Source organism: Mercenaria mercenaria, chromosome 6 (assembly GCF_021730395.1).
Source record: "Mercenaria mercenaria strain notata chromosome 6, MADL_Memer_1, whole genome shotgun sequence".
NCBI classification, from domain to species: domain Eukaryota; kingdom Metazoa; phylum Mollusca; class Bivalvia; order Venerida; family Veneridae; genus Mercenaria; species Mercenaria mercenaria.
Genome location: NC_069366.1, coordinates 49,170,542 through 49,188,612, shown reverse-complemented (window position 1 = coordinate 49,188,612; position 18,071 = coordinate 49,170,542). Strand labels below are relative to the sequence as shown.

The 18,071-nt window shown below is 34.3% G+C and overlaps 1 protein-coding gene across 2 annotated transcripts in view; it reads right to left on the bottom strand.

The window, feature by feature from the left end:
• The window catches only part of LOC123548953 (nuclear receptor coactivator 5-like), a 41,904-nt gene extending 24,701 nt beyond the window's left edge, over positions 1 to 17,203 (bottom strand). For both annotated transcript variants that reach the window (XM_053545844.1, XM_045336649.2), the window contains exons 1-3: positions 17,082 to 17,203; positions 11,235 to 11,674; positions 8,573 to 8,683 (exon numbers count right to left, since the gene is read on the bottom strand). In XM_053545844.1, coding sequence (XP_053401819.1) covers positions 8,573 to 8,683; positions 11,235 to 11,661 — 538 coding nt within the window. In that variant the 5' untranslated portion in view covers positions 11,662 to 11,674; positions 17,082 to 17,203. The remainder of the gene's footprint in view (positions 1 to 8,572; positions 8,684 to 11,234; positions 11,675 to 17,081) is intronic.
• Between the last annotated feature and the right edge of the window lie 868 nt (positions 17,204 to 18,071).

The following is an 18,071-nucleotide window of genomic DNA, read 5'->3' as shown; positions in this document are numbered from 1 at the left end:
AATATAAGTCCCCTACAAAAACAACGATGTCTACACATGATTGTTACCATTCAGGACTTGTCTTAGAACACATTAAAAATAAATTCTTACTCATATATTTTTATTACGGAAAAATATGCACTGTTTGTAGAAGTTGAAAAATATTCAAACTTTTCAAGCCCATGGAAAAATATTTTAGGAAACCAGGACATCTGATAAATGAAGACACAATTTCAATCTATTGAACTTTTATTCAGCAAATATTCCGATTTATTATTTTGACATATTTACATAAATACAAATTTACTTTTACATATTGAATAACAACAAGTATTATCACTCACCGAATAGCTGCACATTATGTGGTTGCTGACACTAGGTTCTTTTACTGTGCTTCTACATGCAGAAATTCCTTCCCGCATTTGATTTTATTTAAATCTTACTTGTGTTTTTCCATAAAATTTTAAGCACGGCAGAATTTATTTTTTTTATATTTATAGTTACGACTGACGTTGTAGAATCCAGTTGTCCGTCCAAGAAATATTTCAGTCAGAAGCAGGTACATGGGTAAAGCAATCCTCAAACTCAAGTCTATAGACAAGTGACTTAAAGTCAGTAACCATAACCACTCTGCCACAGAGGACCAGGTAATACTGTAACCAAATTTTTGGTTGCCAAGTAACACTCCAGTTTTTCTATTTTACAAGAGCAGTCTATGTACAGTGGATTTGTTTTTTGTTTTTTTGTTGGGTTTAACATCACACCAACACAATTATAGGTCATATGGCGACTTTCCAGCTTTGACGGTGGAGGAAGACCCCAGGTGCCCCTCTGTGCATTATTTCTTCATAAGCGGGCACCTGGGTAGAACCATCAACCTTCCGTAAGCCAGCCGGATGGCTTTTTCACATGAAGAATTCTATGCCCCAAGTGGGGCTTGAACCTCGATCTGTGAGGGGCAAGTGATTCGAAGTCACAGACCTTAACCACTCGGCCACAGAAGCCCCCCTACGTACAGTGGAACCCCTCCAGATCAGACACCCTGATAACTGCAAACGCCTCTATTCAACTGAAAAATTTTCTTGGTCCCAAATTTCATTCTTTCATTCTTGATTAAATATAAAATGCAATGACAATACATTGTTATTTTCTGCATATATTTCTTTCAAAGTAGACTTCCCACTGACAAATAACCCTCTTAACTGAAAACCCATCACAAATAAACTTTTTCTTTGGTCCGCTGGGTGTCCATTTTGGTGGCATTCCACTGTAGTTCTTACTGAGATATGGCTTGATAGGTAACTGCCAGCAAAGTATCACTTGATAACAAAGATAGAGTCCGGTCTGGACGAGGAGAAAACAAAACTGACTTTAAGGTTTTGTACCCGTAATGACACAACTGTAATTTCCATGTTATTATGAAATCCCTCGTGGCTTTTTGGTATTCTTTGGGTAGCGAGTAGCTAAAGTCACACGTAACTTTCAGTTAAAAATGGAAAATGCAAAAATCACATAATATGGAGAATACGGAATATGCTTAATGTCATTACAGGTTCACTACTTACAGTAATACCGCATGATTTTTCCTATCCCTGTGGAGACATAAAAAATGTTGATTAAAGACACTGATAATGGACCTTCCATCATCCTGCATCCACTTGCAGATTTGTACCATTCACTGCCTAAAGTCTTAAACGGAACTTAAAATTTTACCTATCAATATTTACATGTCAGTTTTTGAAATTCAATGCCAGTTGCACCAGTATGCGAGTCTATAAATACCCTCTTTTAAATTCTGTTTAGTACAGATCAAACCTGTGTTAAACAGCCAGTCAAGAGAGTAACAAAATCTGGCTGCTTAAGTCTGGTGACTGCTTAAGACAAAACGAAACAAAAAGTCAACTTGAAAAGTTTGCTTGCTACTTAGGGCAAGTGGTTGTTTAATACACATGATACAGGTGGCTGCAAAGGCATGTTCAACTGTTATTACTCGGAATGTAAAAATGTCAGTTTCTGTAAGATTGTAACAAAACTTTAAAAATAATAGCAGAACCATTAACATATCGAAACGATACGATGAGTTATACACCTGCAGAATAATTTCACATGGGCGTAGCCCGAGTGAATTATACACCATTTTTGAGATATGTTAAAACATGGTTGTGCTCTATACTATTTCGATTCTAATATGTCTTTTATGCAAACAAGTATATGAAACAGGGTAGCACTAGTAGAGGTGGTCAATGCGTAACTGTGTTTTTAAAAGTACGGGAAATAACTCATTCTACGGAATATCTTTGGAGGTGTAAACATCTACCGAGTCATTTTCTCCGCCTAATAACCTATACAGTATAACACCATTCCAGTATACCATGTTGATTCTGAAACATCTTTTATAAAAGATAGTACATCAGGTACAGTAGCAAACGCTCTTGGCGCATGGCGCCAAATAATACGTCAACGTAACGTCAGATTTGCATGTTTTAACAGGAATGTGCATGAATTTTAATATCAGAATTCATGTTAGCCTTCAAAGTCAATAGTTTGCTATTACGTATAATACATGTGGCATGACTTATATCATATAATTATGTTATTTTCAGATTTTATAATTCCGCGAAACTCACATCATGACATACAGCTCATGATGTGTTGCCACCACGGCAGAATATTCTTTACTATTCACATTTTTGTAAATCTTTCGGAAAAACATGTGAAAATAGCTATGTATTACTGATACAATTTATTACGACAACAATTTGCCATGGTAGATCTGCTAAACCATAGGTTGTATCTACTCCAAATATACCCTGGTCACAAGGTTGTAACAATTATTTTTAGTTATTTTTTGTAGATATTTCATTATCATGAATCAGAACATTTTTAATCAAAGGACGAGTGTCCTAAAAATTGACATTGTTTGAAATTATGGGGTAAGCATTGCCTGACTGAACATACCTATCATACCATTAAAGTAATTATCTCACTACTGCTCACTGAAGACATTGTTTTCTAATGAGATTTTGAAGTCTTAAGTAGAACTTTTGAGTTTAAACAGTTTTTTTAAGTAGAACTTAGATCTAAATCATCTATGAATTGTCCTCCCTAGGGTTAGAAATATTCTGGATTCTGTAGGTGAGAACATTAAAAACGAAGTGTAAAAACATCTTTCGACTGCTACTGCTATAAAACTTAAAGCTGTTTGGACTGCAATGGCAATCGATCATACAGTTGTCTGTCTTCCACTTCTGCTGAAAATTAATCTGAGATGTATTTACAGAAATAGTTATATACCTCGTCTTTACTTTGATGGTACTATTTTATTTTTTTCTATTACAAAATTTACATATTTATACGCTGTTTCATGACTTTATTTTTAATTGTTCATCAATTAATGTCAAATCTGCATGAACGGCAACATACAAAGTTCTGTAGAGATGGGGCATGTTTGATTCAGTAACTAAATGATCTTTCAGCCAACAATACTGAAGAAAATATTTCTGGTGACATTAAGGAGTTGACAGGAAACTAAATCAAAGCCTTGAAATGTCTGATGGTTGCGGGTTTTTGGTAGATTTAATTTCTCTTTAAATGCTAGTCTATGAATATACATGAATGAGAAACAAATACAAATTCAATCTGCCTCATATCAAAGATGAACTCTGCCTGACCCAGCTTGTGATGTAATCATGGGCTGGAATACTTTATCATTGATAGATCTTATATAATCTAAATGGTCAGTGTGATTGGATACAGGTTAAATAAGAACTGCTTGTTCATTGAAAATTCATCCGCATTGTTCATGAATGGGACTATTTTGTGTAGCACATGAACATCCTTTGGATGTGATTCGGAATCAAATAAAGATGATATGATTGTCAGAAATACACTTTAACTTTGGTAACGGGATAAACCCGCAACCAAAAAGTCCAATCAATTTTGAACATCAAAGCATTTAGAACAGAAAGATGATGTTTACCTAAAAGCCAAATAAAAAGACTGATCATCACATTTTCACTTTTTCAGATGTTATTCAACAAATGATTTTACCATTGGGACATGCAAATGTGTTTTCTTATAATCTGAAAATTTGATATACTGTGTTCACTAAAACAAAGGATCAAAGAACAAAGACAGGCTAAAATTCGAAACATTTGAAAATGTTCCTTATCAGAGGAAATACTTTATATTTAAACAAATATAAAAGAAGTTGATTGTATTATGTCCCTTTGGAAAGTCTGCTTTTATCAGTGCAAGCAGAGTTGCTTTTCCTTTGATCACATCCTTCTGATTTCTAATAATAACTCAGTTTAGTTAACAATACTGCAAAATAGGGTATCCTATGCAGTATTACCGTCATACTGGTATATTATGATTCCGCTGTAAAAAGATACATATTGCTCTACAAAAATTTCAAAACTGATTTGCTACAATACAACGATGTTCCTATTTGTGTATACAAATGATGTAAAATGTGTATAATTAAATGGGAAAATAAAATACTTTGAACTTCACAATATGGTGGACTTTATGTGACAGCTATTCTAAACAAGAGCACAGCCTGTGGGTGCCATCGCTCGTCTGCAAGTGCTTGACAATATGTAAGAAAAGTTATAGTTCATATTTTCTAAGTATAAAAAGGGGCATAATTCTAAAAACAAGAGCACCGCCTACGGGTGCCATCTCTCGTCTGCAAGTGCTGGACAATATGTAAGAAAATAGTAATACTTCAGAATTTTTCTAAGTACAAAAACGGTCATAATTTTGACAAAATGCATATTAGAGTTATGGTTCTTCGCCCATATAGTCAACTAATGATGATAAACAAGTGTGCAAAGTTTCAAAGCTGTATCTCTTATAGCTTTTGAGAAAAGGTGGACCTAAACAAACATTTTAACCAAGAAACTCAAACTCAAATTTTCTAAGTATAAAAAGGGCCATTATTCTGACAAAATGCATATCAGAGTTATGGTTTTTGGCCTACAGAGTCAACTAATGATGATAAACAAGTGTACAAAGGAAAGATGGACCCAAACAAAAAATTTAACCAAGAAACTCAAACTTTCTTTACAAAAAAGGGCCATAATTTTGACAAAATGCATATCGGAGTTATGGTTTTTAGCCTACACAGTCACCTAATGATGATAAACAAGTATGCAAAGTTTCAAAGCTACAACCAACGCCGATGACGATAATTACGCCGATGATCAAGTGACGACAATACCTCATAGATTTTTTTCAAAAAATCAAACAAGCTAAAAATGCAGGTTTGAGTTAGATTCTTGGCCTGCATAGTCACGTAATTATGATTTATAAACATGTGTGCAAAGTTTCAAATCAGTAGCTTTTATAGTTTTTGAGACAAGGTGAACCTAAACAAAAATTTTAACCAACGCCGATGCCGGCACCGACTCCAATGATCAAGTGGCGACAATACCTTAAAAATCAGACTAGCTAAAAATTTCACCAATTTGCATAAATCATCTGCCAAATGACAAGTCGTGTTGCTTTAACTAAGTACTTGCAAGAGATTTTTAACGTAAAACATGGTACTTTTAATGAACACTAAAACAGACCTTACTATGGTTATGGTTGGTGTGTTTGTCATACATATTGTGTTGTCTGCAATATGTCAGTCAGAAGAAAACCACATTCAGAATATGTTTGTGGACAAAATTGCAGTTAATATAATAAAATCCCATGAAAATGTCCTTTGTTGCATCTATAAAGCCAGAAGTGTGTCATGGACTGATACGTAACTCGATTAATCTGATATACCTGCACGAATGTTAGCAAATTATGTTTTATATCATAGCTTGTTCAACAGATGCGTTTGTTGTTAATTTTTTCATGTAAATTTGATAATTTTATTAGCATACCAAGCTATAGTGCTGACACAGCAGATAGGCAAATAGAACATCTACAGCTCAACTCTGGAGTTAGGGCTCCAGATAATTTTTTTATGCCAATGAATATTTACTCATCTTAATTCTTGTGAATGAATAAAATGGTAAAATCTGAACTTGACTTGTGGAGTTATTTTACATCTGAAAATTTCTGTTAATGAGAAAACCCAGAAATCAGTTTGTTAATATATTTATTGCGTATAACACCAATATGTTTGTTCGCTTGTGTTAACTTGCAATTTAGCAGTCAAATTTTTGCTTTTTTGCTTCCCTTGGCTTATAGTTCTGTATCAGTCATTTCTTCTAACTACCCACTGATGAGTGGCTGGTTTTGGGTTGTACTCTGCCACTGGTTCTCCATAAAGGATCACCCTTAGCAATGATTCATAACGCCTTGGTTATGAGAGCCAGAAGAATGATGTTTGTATGGTCATTTTCTGTTGGTTTAAAATATGTGTGGAGATTTTGTTTACTTTTTTAACACTTTGAAAATGATATTTTGTTGTTTTCTGCGGAACAGAACAGTACCGTACCTATATGTAAACAGAATGGGAATATTGCGAAGCTACAAGGTGCATGCTCACAAATATGTTCTGTTACGAAAAGCATTAAGACGATTCAGTTTTGGTTTACGCTAGTAGAAAGTAATTGTGTGCGTTTCTGTAATTTCATTTATGTTTCTATATGAATAAAAATTACCATACATGCATATAATTATAAGCATTATCTCAAAGCGAAATTTACGCTAATACGCATCTGGAGCCCTGATTCAAGTACTTAATAACTTAGTATAGTACATATCACGACACAGTGTTGCCATATCACAATATACCAAATTTACAAACCCTGGGGTATTTTCAGTCTTTAACAAAAATATGCAAATGGATTAGTAAACAATAGCTGTCCAGAAGACAGCATGCTCAACTACTTGATAGCTTCTGAGTGAAACAAGGGCTAACACTTGCTATAACAACAGTGCTCCAGCTAGCTATTTACAGCAGGGCGCATCGCCTGTTCTGAAATTCGTTCCGCCCTGTTGCCCCGCCAGGCACCCTGCCCGTTTTACAACCATTCATTTCTTTTTTTAGCCAAACTTCCCTTTTTTTACCTCAGTGATTATAATACACTGCTTTAACCCCCTTTTTATCGAGTGATACACGCCGGGGGGCATTGACATAATTAGCAAACAATTAAACAATTACCTGCTGTAATCATGCCCGAGACAGACCATGATATTCTAGACTGCTCCACTAGCATTAAAATCACTGAACCTTAGTGTTAAAACAGTTTGCAAACCAGTCTGAAATCATTATCATTTCGCGCCACCTGTCAAAGTGTACTTTCGTTTTCGGTAATATAGTCGTAAATACCCCTTTATACACAACTGAAACTTAAGTCCAGACAACAGACATTTAAATCTAATTAATAAAAATCGATCACAATCAAATTTAAATAGGAAAATATTTGATTTTATTGTTTTACAAGTTTTTGAAATCGAAAGTAGGTTGTCGTCTGCTTTGTGAAATTGCCGATTTTTCATGAAGATTTCTCTGAAATTAGTTTACTAAGATGTAATGACAGGGTACACTTTAATGTCAGATACTGTAAAATGCTGTTAAACTGTCTTTGCATCATAATAATTTTTCAAAAATATTGTTTAAACTGGACATTCGACGATTTTTAGAAAAAGTGTAACCATATCCGGATAAAAATTTTGGATACCCGATATGTCTATTACAAGTGCTAAACTTGCTTTTAGACTGTTGTAAGTTAAAAACTTTGCCTGATTTCATTTATTTAAGTGGAAGTTTAAACTTTATTTTCTGTATATAATATGTTGCACGTATAAATTTATAAATATCAAGTAGCCTACATGGAGAAGATGTATACTGAATTTGTAACAAAATAGGCCTAAACACATAGATATTGTTATTCAGTATGCAATTACAAAGAAATGTTACAAGTTGAAAATCAATGCCAAGTAAAATACAAACAGCAGAATTTTTAGTTAATAAATAGGTGCATTACAGATGACAGACATAGCCTATTAAAAAACCATACCTAAAGTGTGCCAAAAAACATGCCTAAATTATGCCAAAGTCCATGCCTAAAGTATGTTAAAATGCACGGACCAGTTATATTTTTTTCCCGGGGGAGCACGGTCCCGGACCGACCACCACCCCAGAAGTGCCCTTTTCATTGCTAGCACCCTGCCCTTTTTTAATCCTAGCTGGAGCACTGAACAAGAATTATCTAACATGGTTATTTTAATCGGTTAGAGGTCTAAGCAGATTGTGTAAAGTTCCAATCCAAAACATAGTTGTTATTGACATACTGCTAGATAATTAACTGCACTCAAAACCTTTACTTCAAAAAGGGCCATAACTTGTATTAAATTCACTCAAGAGTTATCTTACTTGGTTATTTCAGTAGCTTTTATGACTAGGAAACCTTGTTTGGAGTTTCAATTTAACACATGCAATGGTTATTGGATATGCTGTTGCACAAGGTGATGTTGCATCGACAACTAGGTGAGTAGAATAGCTCTCATTATTCTTTGAATAGTCAAACTAAAAATGAATTTCTATGCTAATGCAAACAAAGCTTTTGACTCCCTACATTTTAGAAGGACAGCATGTACTTCACTAAGTATTCATTTTAAAAGTTATAATTCAGTTTAAACTTACCAAGCACTTGTCCTTTAAATTTTGTTCCATTTTCTGCCTCCTGGGCCTTTCTAGCATCTTCTTCCTTCTCAAATTGCACAAAACCAAAACCTCGGTCATGGATTGAAACCCCTGCAAAAATGTACACAATTCAATAAAATGTACAGACAGTTTTACTTTGAAAACGAAACAATTCTCCAGATAGGTGTCTCTAATTGTTTTGGGAATACCAAATCCTGTATCCCAACAAGAGGACCATGATGGCCCTAAATCACTCATCTGAGTTTCACAGCTCAAACATTTTTCGATGGGGCTGTGGTTTTTGACAAATCAACATGATGTAGATGTTACATAATGAGCGGTTGTGTGAAATAATTCCAAATTCAAGCAGTTTCAGACAAGATGAATTTCAAAGAGTCTCAGTCCTCTATAATAAATACAAGCCAAGCTACATGATTGTAACAGTGGCCATGTTGTTTTTTACCATCAAGTGGTTCATGAGAAACTATTTAAACTAAAGGTTTTTCTATTTTCAGCTAAGGGGGCCCCTATAAGGGACTAAGTGCGCCCATATGTACACATTTTGTAGAAGACCATCCAAGCAACATCCATGCCAAATTTCAACTTCCATCAAATGGTTTCAGAGGAGATGTGATTTGAAGGAAAAAGTGGACGATGATAGACAGACAACAGATGGCAAGTAATCACAATAGCTTACCCTGAGCACTTACTGCTCAGGTAAGCATGCTTCCAGCTGACGTACCAGTAATTCACTGTTTTGAAAATTGATAATGAGTGCAAAAGTATTGTAACTGTATGTAAATAAAGAACAAGATACAATAGTGTTGTGCTAAGTCCTTGAAAAGGAATTTTTACCCATGTCTTTAAATTAGCATGCTTTATAAATCTATTTTCAGTAACGAGTGTGATGTACAAAATAGTTCAATTTCTAATATTTTTTACATCTTTTTTATCTACAATTAGACCAATTTCTGTATATTTTTCACACTTAAAAAATAGAAAATTCATGATTCTACCTAATTCCACTTGGTTTATAACTTTTATTTACAATGACTAACAAAATTTCAAATAAACTTATTAATTTACATGAATTGCTGTGAGAAGCTATCTGATTTTTTAACATAAACTGATTTAGTACAAACTTCAAAGTGGGCAACAATTCTGAGCCATAAAATTTTTCCCTCTTCTGATGCTTCATGAGAAAATAGATAACACCGAAAAATTGCTTAGTTGAAAAAGGGACATAATTTTGTGAAAAAGTAAACCAGATTTATGGGCCCTGTGCACTGCAGCATGTAATAGCATCACAGTGAATAAGAGTGTTAAGTTTGAATCCATTTCCACAAGAGGTTACTGAATACCAGCTTCATAAATACACAGCCAAAAACTGCTGGGTTGAAAAATAGGAACAACATTGTTTTAAGAGCATCGCAATGCGGAGCAATATACGCCCGAAGGTATGACCCCTAACTGTGACCTTGATGTAAGCCATCTGAAACATGCACTCTGCACATTGTCTCAATCTGGTGAACATTTGTGCCTAGTTTCTTTAAAATCCTTTAAGCAGTTCAAGAGTTACAGAACAGACACGAAACAAAGTCATATGACCTTTGACCCCTAAGTCACAGTGTGACCTTGACCTTGAAGCAAGCCATCTAAAACATGCGCTCTGCATGTCTCCTCTATGTGGTGAACATTTGTGTGATGGCTCTCTGAAATCCTTCGAGGGCTTCAAGAGTTACAGTGGACATGAAATTGCTGACGGATGGACACCGGCGTCTTAACATAATATGTCCCTTTGGGCGTATAAAAATGCAAAATCAAGGAATGGAACCTAAGCAGTGTATGTCAGATCATCACAGTGCATACACATGTTATTTTCTAATCAGCTCCCATTTCTGCATAATGAGATACCAATTACATACAAAACTTAATGAAAAGATTGCCAAGTTGAGAATTGATTTTTTCGGAATGCATCATGCCAAATAGAGTTATGGAACCTGCGCATCGCTTGACAGTGAACAAGTCAAGTCTTTCATTCCGTTCCCATCAGTGAATAATTAGATACCAGCTTACTTACAAATGCTAACTAAATCTGAAGCCTGAAGTAGACACACCAGTGAGTGCAACTACCTTTTCTTCAAATAGTTGTGCTACAAAATAGACACTGATATAGAGGCACACCCAAGTAAGGTTGCCAGTTATAAATTTGTGCATCTCTATTACCAGTAGGTAAGAACTATGGTAGACAAGACTAGTATCATTTCATTGTGTGGAAACAAACACTGAAATGAAGGTACACACATGTAAAGCTGCCAGATCTAAAATTGTGCATCTGTATTACCAGTAGGTGAGAAGGTAGACAAGGATCATTTTCACTTAGTAACAGTAGGCTTTGCAAAAAATATGCTACTATAAATAGTTTATGATTGGATGCTAAACAGTAAATGAAAAGTCAGACTGTTTGTCACATTTTTTGTAAATGTAAACCATTTCTTCACCAAAATTTGGAAAAATGTGTTACTGTTACTTTGTATAAATGTCTCCAAGTCTGGTCTGGGACTTCTCAAAAACTTACTACACTGGTACCTTACTGGCAAAATTCATTAAGTCTGTAACAGGTAGACCTTAGTGAAAAATACCCTGTTTATATCTGACTTACCTAATATTTTACCATATGGTACAAAAAGTTCTTCTAATTCTTCTTTCGAACATCTGTCAGATGGTAATTTTCCTATAAAAATTCTAGCGTTTAAAAATGCCGGATCTTCAATATTTGTCCTACTTGTCACTTCTTTTTCTCTAAACTGTCTTGAAGACGACCTACTCCGCCTTTCAACTCTAAAGCTAGAATTTCTAGACTCTCTGGATCTACTGCGAGTTCTACTTCTACTTCTGTAACGAGCATGACGCACTGGTGACCTAGTTCGTCTACGAAAACGATCACGGGAACGAGACGGCGATCGAGACATTGATCGCTTTTTTCCAGGAGGAATAACTCTGCCAAATCTATCAATACGTTCCCGCGGGGAGCGACTGCGGCTCCGACTCCTGCTTCGGCTTGTACTTCTAGACCTTGTCCTCACCATGAGGGTCAATAATCTGAAAAATATTACAATAAACCATAAAAACATTTGCAAAACCTAATCCAACTGTCAATAATTAACGTAATGATGGTATGGCAAAATTTTTCTCCGCTGAATTAAAAAGTACAGCAGTTACTACATATATTATAACACCTTTAAAATGGACAATTTATTTTTCAATATAAAAAAATAACCTTCAATACCAATTTCTACTTTGGAACAAACAAGAACTATGTGTCCAATATGATCAAACTTGCCTTCAGCAAATAAACATATGTTTATTTGAAAAACTGATCAAGAGAATAGATTAAATTTTTACTGAAATCACCCTAAGAATTCTTTATGAAATTATTTAAAATGTTTAACATCAACCCTGAAGAATAAAATCTATCATACTCCAGGTTCCAGCCAACCTATTTATGCATGTCATGAGTTACAACTGCCAATGTGACATGTCAAAAACACAGCTTTATAAACATCCTGGCAATTAGTCCTTAGTTGTTTTTTTTTTTAAAAGCACAGATCCCTGCAAATGATGACTGTCTTTCCTACTCTAAAATAGCATGAATGAGCAAATTATGTCTTTAAAACTAAAAAAGATCAGGCGTATGGGAACCTTACCACTTCCAGCACGAAGAGATACCCTCCCACAATCTCCCATTATTGTAACATGTCTTCCTAATTTTTTTGTTAAAGTCCCAATACTAAAATAATTTAATAAAGTTATTAAATAGTTTTGCCTCAGTGTACTTGTATAATTTCAGTTGAAATTTCATATTTTCTAGGTCTTAGATACAAAAATCTCAATTTGTTTAAAATTCTTCCTTCTCAAGACAACACTTAAGTTTAAACTGAAATCTCTCTAGCAGAAATTCTTTGATTTTGTCAACATGCTGTTTACTTTCTGATCAGAGTCGCAAAGAGAGTATTTTGTTTTAAATTTCTTTTGTATAGGAATTTTAGGAGTTTACAATGGACCATTTATTAGCAAAATATCAATTCTACTGTTAAACCACATATTCCCTAATTAAAGCCCTCTCACTATATAGTCACTAATAAAATTCTCCCATGTATTTTCATAAAAAAATTATTATAGGTCACAAATGACTATAGTCATGCAATAATGGTTAAAATTCATGATTCATTATACGCTGCATTTATAATTCATAAAATTTGCTAAATAAAATGAAAAAAGAACACAGATTTTATTCAAGCATAAAAATCCCCCTTATGCAAAACATAACTTATTGATCAAATATACATGTATGATGCATTTTTTTATCACCTGATTAAAATATTATGACAAAATGTGTTTTACATAAGTTTAGCAATTATGCTCATATTTAACAATAGTTTGGATTATTTTCAAAGATGTGTAGCTAATCCAGACAGCACAGATAAATTGTAATTCTTCTATATTTAGTGTTAAGTTTATTTTGTAAGGCAAAGTCATGGAATAGTCTAAATGTTATCCCATCAATACATATCTATATATAGACTTGTACTGACAAATCATGACATGAACTAGATATATACCTTTAAAATATATTATTTCGTACACTTGAATAATAAAAACAAATTCAAACATAACTTGAACTTTACCTGTCCCCTCTATCGTGATAGGCAAACAAAATTACCGCATGTATAAAATGAAAATTTCTATCGTCAAAAACATCAAAATGTAGGCGAATAAAAACCGATTCAATTTCTTGCAAATGCCTGAAAAAACCGACAGCTTACTTCAAACCAGTAAATCCAAAATTCCAAAAACAACTGAAATCGAACTCATGGCTGAACTGCATCATTGTTCCAGGAAGTTATTTCCCAAAATACTGTTTTCTGATCACCATAAAACATGTTATTGCAAAGGTGATAACCTAAGCATTGACACACTGCTACCATACAAAATTTCATCATTCAATCTAATTAACAGCAAATGTTATATGGATACTATTATAAACAAATTACAAGAGGTGTTTGTAAAACATGTACGCCCCCATGATGGCCTATCCATTTTCAGTCTCAAGATCACTATGACCTTCATCTTTGACCTACTGACCCTCAAAATGATAGGGGTCATCTACCGACCACAGGCAATCATCCTATGAAGTTTAACCATTGTGAGATCAAGCATTCTCTAGCTATAATATTGATTGTAAACCACGTTCTTCAGGAGCGGCAAATTCAAGTGTCCGTATTGCCCAGGTTGTCCCAAAGCTTGTACGGACAAGTGAAATTTGACCAGAATTAACTATATAACTATCATACAGACAAGTAAAAAATAGCAAAAGAAAAGAAACGGACAAGCAAGTCAAAATCAGATTTCGCCGCCCCTGGTTCTTGCTGACTGACTAACCAACTGACAATGAGCAAAACAATATACCCACTCTTCTATTGGAAGCGGGGCATAAATATGTACATAGACTTTTTGATTATGTCTTGAAACATTCTAAAATAATGAAGGAAGAAGTATTTTTATTAAAACAAAGTACTGAATAAAGTATACATACAAAATGGAAATTATAACAAGAGCACCGCCTTGCGGGTGCTGACGCTCATCTGATTTTTTTTTGTGTAATAGAAATATTGTCCTACCCATGATTTTCTAAGTCTAAAAAGGGCCATCATTCTTGCAAAAAGCAGGATAGAGTTATGTTTCTTGATGTACAGTGTCCACTTATGATGGTGAAAAACTGTTGCAAGTTTTAAAGCAATAGCTTTGATAGTTTATGAGAAAAGTTGACTTAAACATAATACTCAACCAAGAAACTCAACCAAGAAAATGATTTTCTAAGTCCAAAAGGGGCAATAATTATTGAAAAAAGCAGGATGGAGTTATGTTGCTTGCTGTACAGGGTCAGCTTATGATGGTGAACAAGTGTTGCAAGTTTCAAAGCAATAGCTTTGATAGTTTAAGAGAAAAAGTTGACCTAAACATAAAACTTAACCAAGAAATCTGATATTTTCTAAGTCCAAAAGGGGCCATAAATCTTGCAAAAAGCAGGACGGAGTTATGTTTCTTGCTATACAGGGTCAACTTATGATGGTGAACAAGTGTTGCAAGTTTTAAAGCAATAGCTTTGATAGTTTAGGATAAAAGCTGACCTAAACATAAAACTTAACCAAGAAAACTGATTTTCTAAGTCCAAAAGGGGCAATAAATCTTGCAAAAAGCAAGATGGAGTTATATTTCTTGATGTACAGGGTCTGCTTATGATGGTGAACAAGTATTCCAAGTTTCAAAGCAATAGCTTTGATAGTTTAGGAGAAAAGTTGACCTAAACATAAAACTTAACCAAGAAATCTGATATTTTCTAAGTACAAAAGGGGCCATAAATCTTGCAAAAAGCAAGATGGAGTTATGTTTCTTGCTATACAGGGTCAGCTTATGATGGTGAACAAGTATTCCAAGTTTCAAAGCAATAGCTTTGATAGTTTAGGAGAAAAGCTGACCTAAACATAGAACTTAACCAGGCAACGCCGACGCAGACGCCGACAACCGCTCAAGTGATGACAATAACTCATCATTTTTTTTTCAAAAAATCAGATGAGCTAAAAACTGGAATAAACTTGGACATATCAGTATATAAATTGGGAAATGTATCAGTTAGGGTACATTGAACAATACCGATTTGCATAAGTGTGCAGGGCTCAATAAATTCTTTAAAGCAAGTCATACTGCAGGACTGAACTGCCTAGAATTTTCTTTCATCGTGCTTTGTACTTGTCCTGCAATCCACTTGATGAAAAACAATTTTTCAGACAGCATCGTTTTTGAAGTTCAAAACGACACATACCAAAAACTTGCCCTGGACAACTAATGCAATCATGATAAGGTATGTAACAGAGCACTGAGAACTGGAAAAAAATTTATAGAGCTGCAAACAATAAATCAACTTCTGTTCTAGAACTTTTAGTTATATGGCTTCTGAACAGTGTTGTATTGGTTGGATTTATTATATTTTTGGACAATGACGGATGAGTGCTATAGCAAGTTCCACTCGCCTAGAGCCTAATTTTACTCATATTTACTGGTATGAGCAGAAAAGGGGATCTGTTGAGCCCCGTCTTGGTCATTTTTAATGTATGTACGAATACTTGCCATGTACCAGTCACAGGATCAAATTCCTTGTTTGGGGTTGTTTGTTCTCTTAAAATGTAACTGGAAACTCACAACATATAAACTTAAGCCCCCACAATAATAGTAATACCACTACGTTGTGGTTAAATGACAACAGTTACGGTTAACATGAAGGTTTGTACATGTTTAAATTGGCTCAAACAGGGACCTGGATCTTAACTCTTAAAGAGGTAATTTTTCAAGAGCTTTTATCCAGTGGCCAGAAAAGTATTTTGAATATGAATGACTTATTTTAAAAGAAAAGATAATAACTGGGCATATTTTAATTTTTTTAATTTTTAGGCTTTTTAAGCTAGAATCATACTGCCCCAGATGGTCTTGTCAGTGAGTTTCAGATTCCCATCCCTGGATTGCATAGGATGTGCAAGAAAAAAATTGGTTTTGTGAATTTGATACGGTAAGAGAACCTTAATTAACCTTATTAGAATTGAACCGGAACAAAACCGTAATAGCTCATATTTTTTTACTACAGTGATTGTCTTCCGGACTGTTACGATCTTTTTAGAAGTGAGAACTGTTACGGATTTATTACGTATTCCTTACAGATATATTATCTGTGGCAAAATTTTGAGCAAGTCCTTGCCCCCGATTTTTGAACGGATACACTGGATGACTTACGAATGAGTTAGGAGTTCTACGGATGCGTTATAGATCCCATCCAGGGCTGAGTGATTCTAGCTTTAAGAAGAATATAAAAGGTAAGCCAATTGTCAACAGTACATTTTGAAGAAAACAGTAAATGTTGTACATGAAAAGAAGGCATTCCTACCAAAAATGTTCTCAATATCTCAACGAGATAACCAACTACCATGTCCCAGCTGGCCAGAAAGCAAAGTAATCTGGTGCATGGGAATGGCATTCATCACAATGACCACAACTAGCACAAGGGTGAAACAAATTGACCCATTTAACAAATGGGTTGATACAGCACATTTATTTAGTTGTTACTGACAAATTTATTCACACATGCTCGGCATCAAATTATTGAATACATATACGATATATACGCAAAATATCCCGAACCAGTCCAAAATTCTTTTATATCGATCTGATAATGGATCAATTGTATTCAGGGTACATCCCTTTAAATGTGAATTTGCTCATTTTCTTGATTTTGCCTCTTTTTTTGGACCAGGCTTCTTTGAGAAATTTGCATGCGATGAGAATTCGAAAGAAAATACTGCATTCCACTTGAAAAAACTAGAAATGTATTAACTGCATTTATTTTAAATGAAGTGAGTCAATGTCTTTTATCATACACTCAAGTAATTTGATAAAATACCTTTTTTACTCCTAAATTTCTACAATGTGATTCGGCCTCTATCTGATATTGACTTCGTTCTAAGGCATTTTTCTATTGGTTATTTGCGCGAATAACGCCCAATGAAAATACTTAGCACAAATCAGACAGTGGGATGTACTAAAATCTAGTATCCCGTTTTACTGATTTTTGGACCAAGAGGCAACTCGTCTGCCGTAACTGTTCATTTATTTAGAAATTTCATAGATCAAAACTAACAATTTTATAACAAATCGTTATAAAACAAGTTTAACTATATAGAATATGGCGAACCTGGGATTCAGGTGTAAACAGTTTTTTCTTTTCACATATAACTGCATGAGCAAGTCTGTATGATTACATGTATTGATTTGGTCGTTTTAACTTTTAGATAGTGTCAATTTGCCACACAGAAGCACCTGAAAAATCGACAGACTTACATCCAGACAACAACCTGTGTCTTTGGACTCACAGGTGCTAGTAACTAAACCCTTTTTATGTTCTATAGTACTATATATGTGTATACGTAGTATACATATATAAGACATTGTCTATAGAACATAAACAAGGATTTAGTTGCTATTAGCACCTGTGTTTAGACCAAGCTATAACTGAGCGTACTAAACTAAAGCTAGACTTATTTTCCCGTATTTTACCAACTTTTATTCTAATATGCAAATGAGTAACACATTAATACCGTTTAAAAAAGCAGTTTCACATCTGACAACTATATAAATGAGGGAAACTCAGTCCGTAAATAAAAAAAAAAAACACACTCAAAACAGTGAAAATAAGAATTGAGGGCAAGGAGTATCATTTTTTACAGCAATGAAATATTCATTTTTTTATCGAAATCTGACCAAAATAGCCTATTTATATGCTGGCAGTCTATTATTTCAAATTTACACCTGGATATTTTTTATGTATAAAACCATTGATTTTACTAATGTAGATTTCACTTAAGCTGTAAAACTGTTCAAATTATGCAAATTA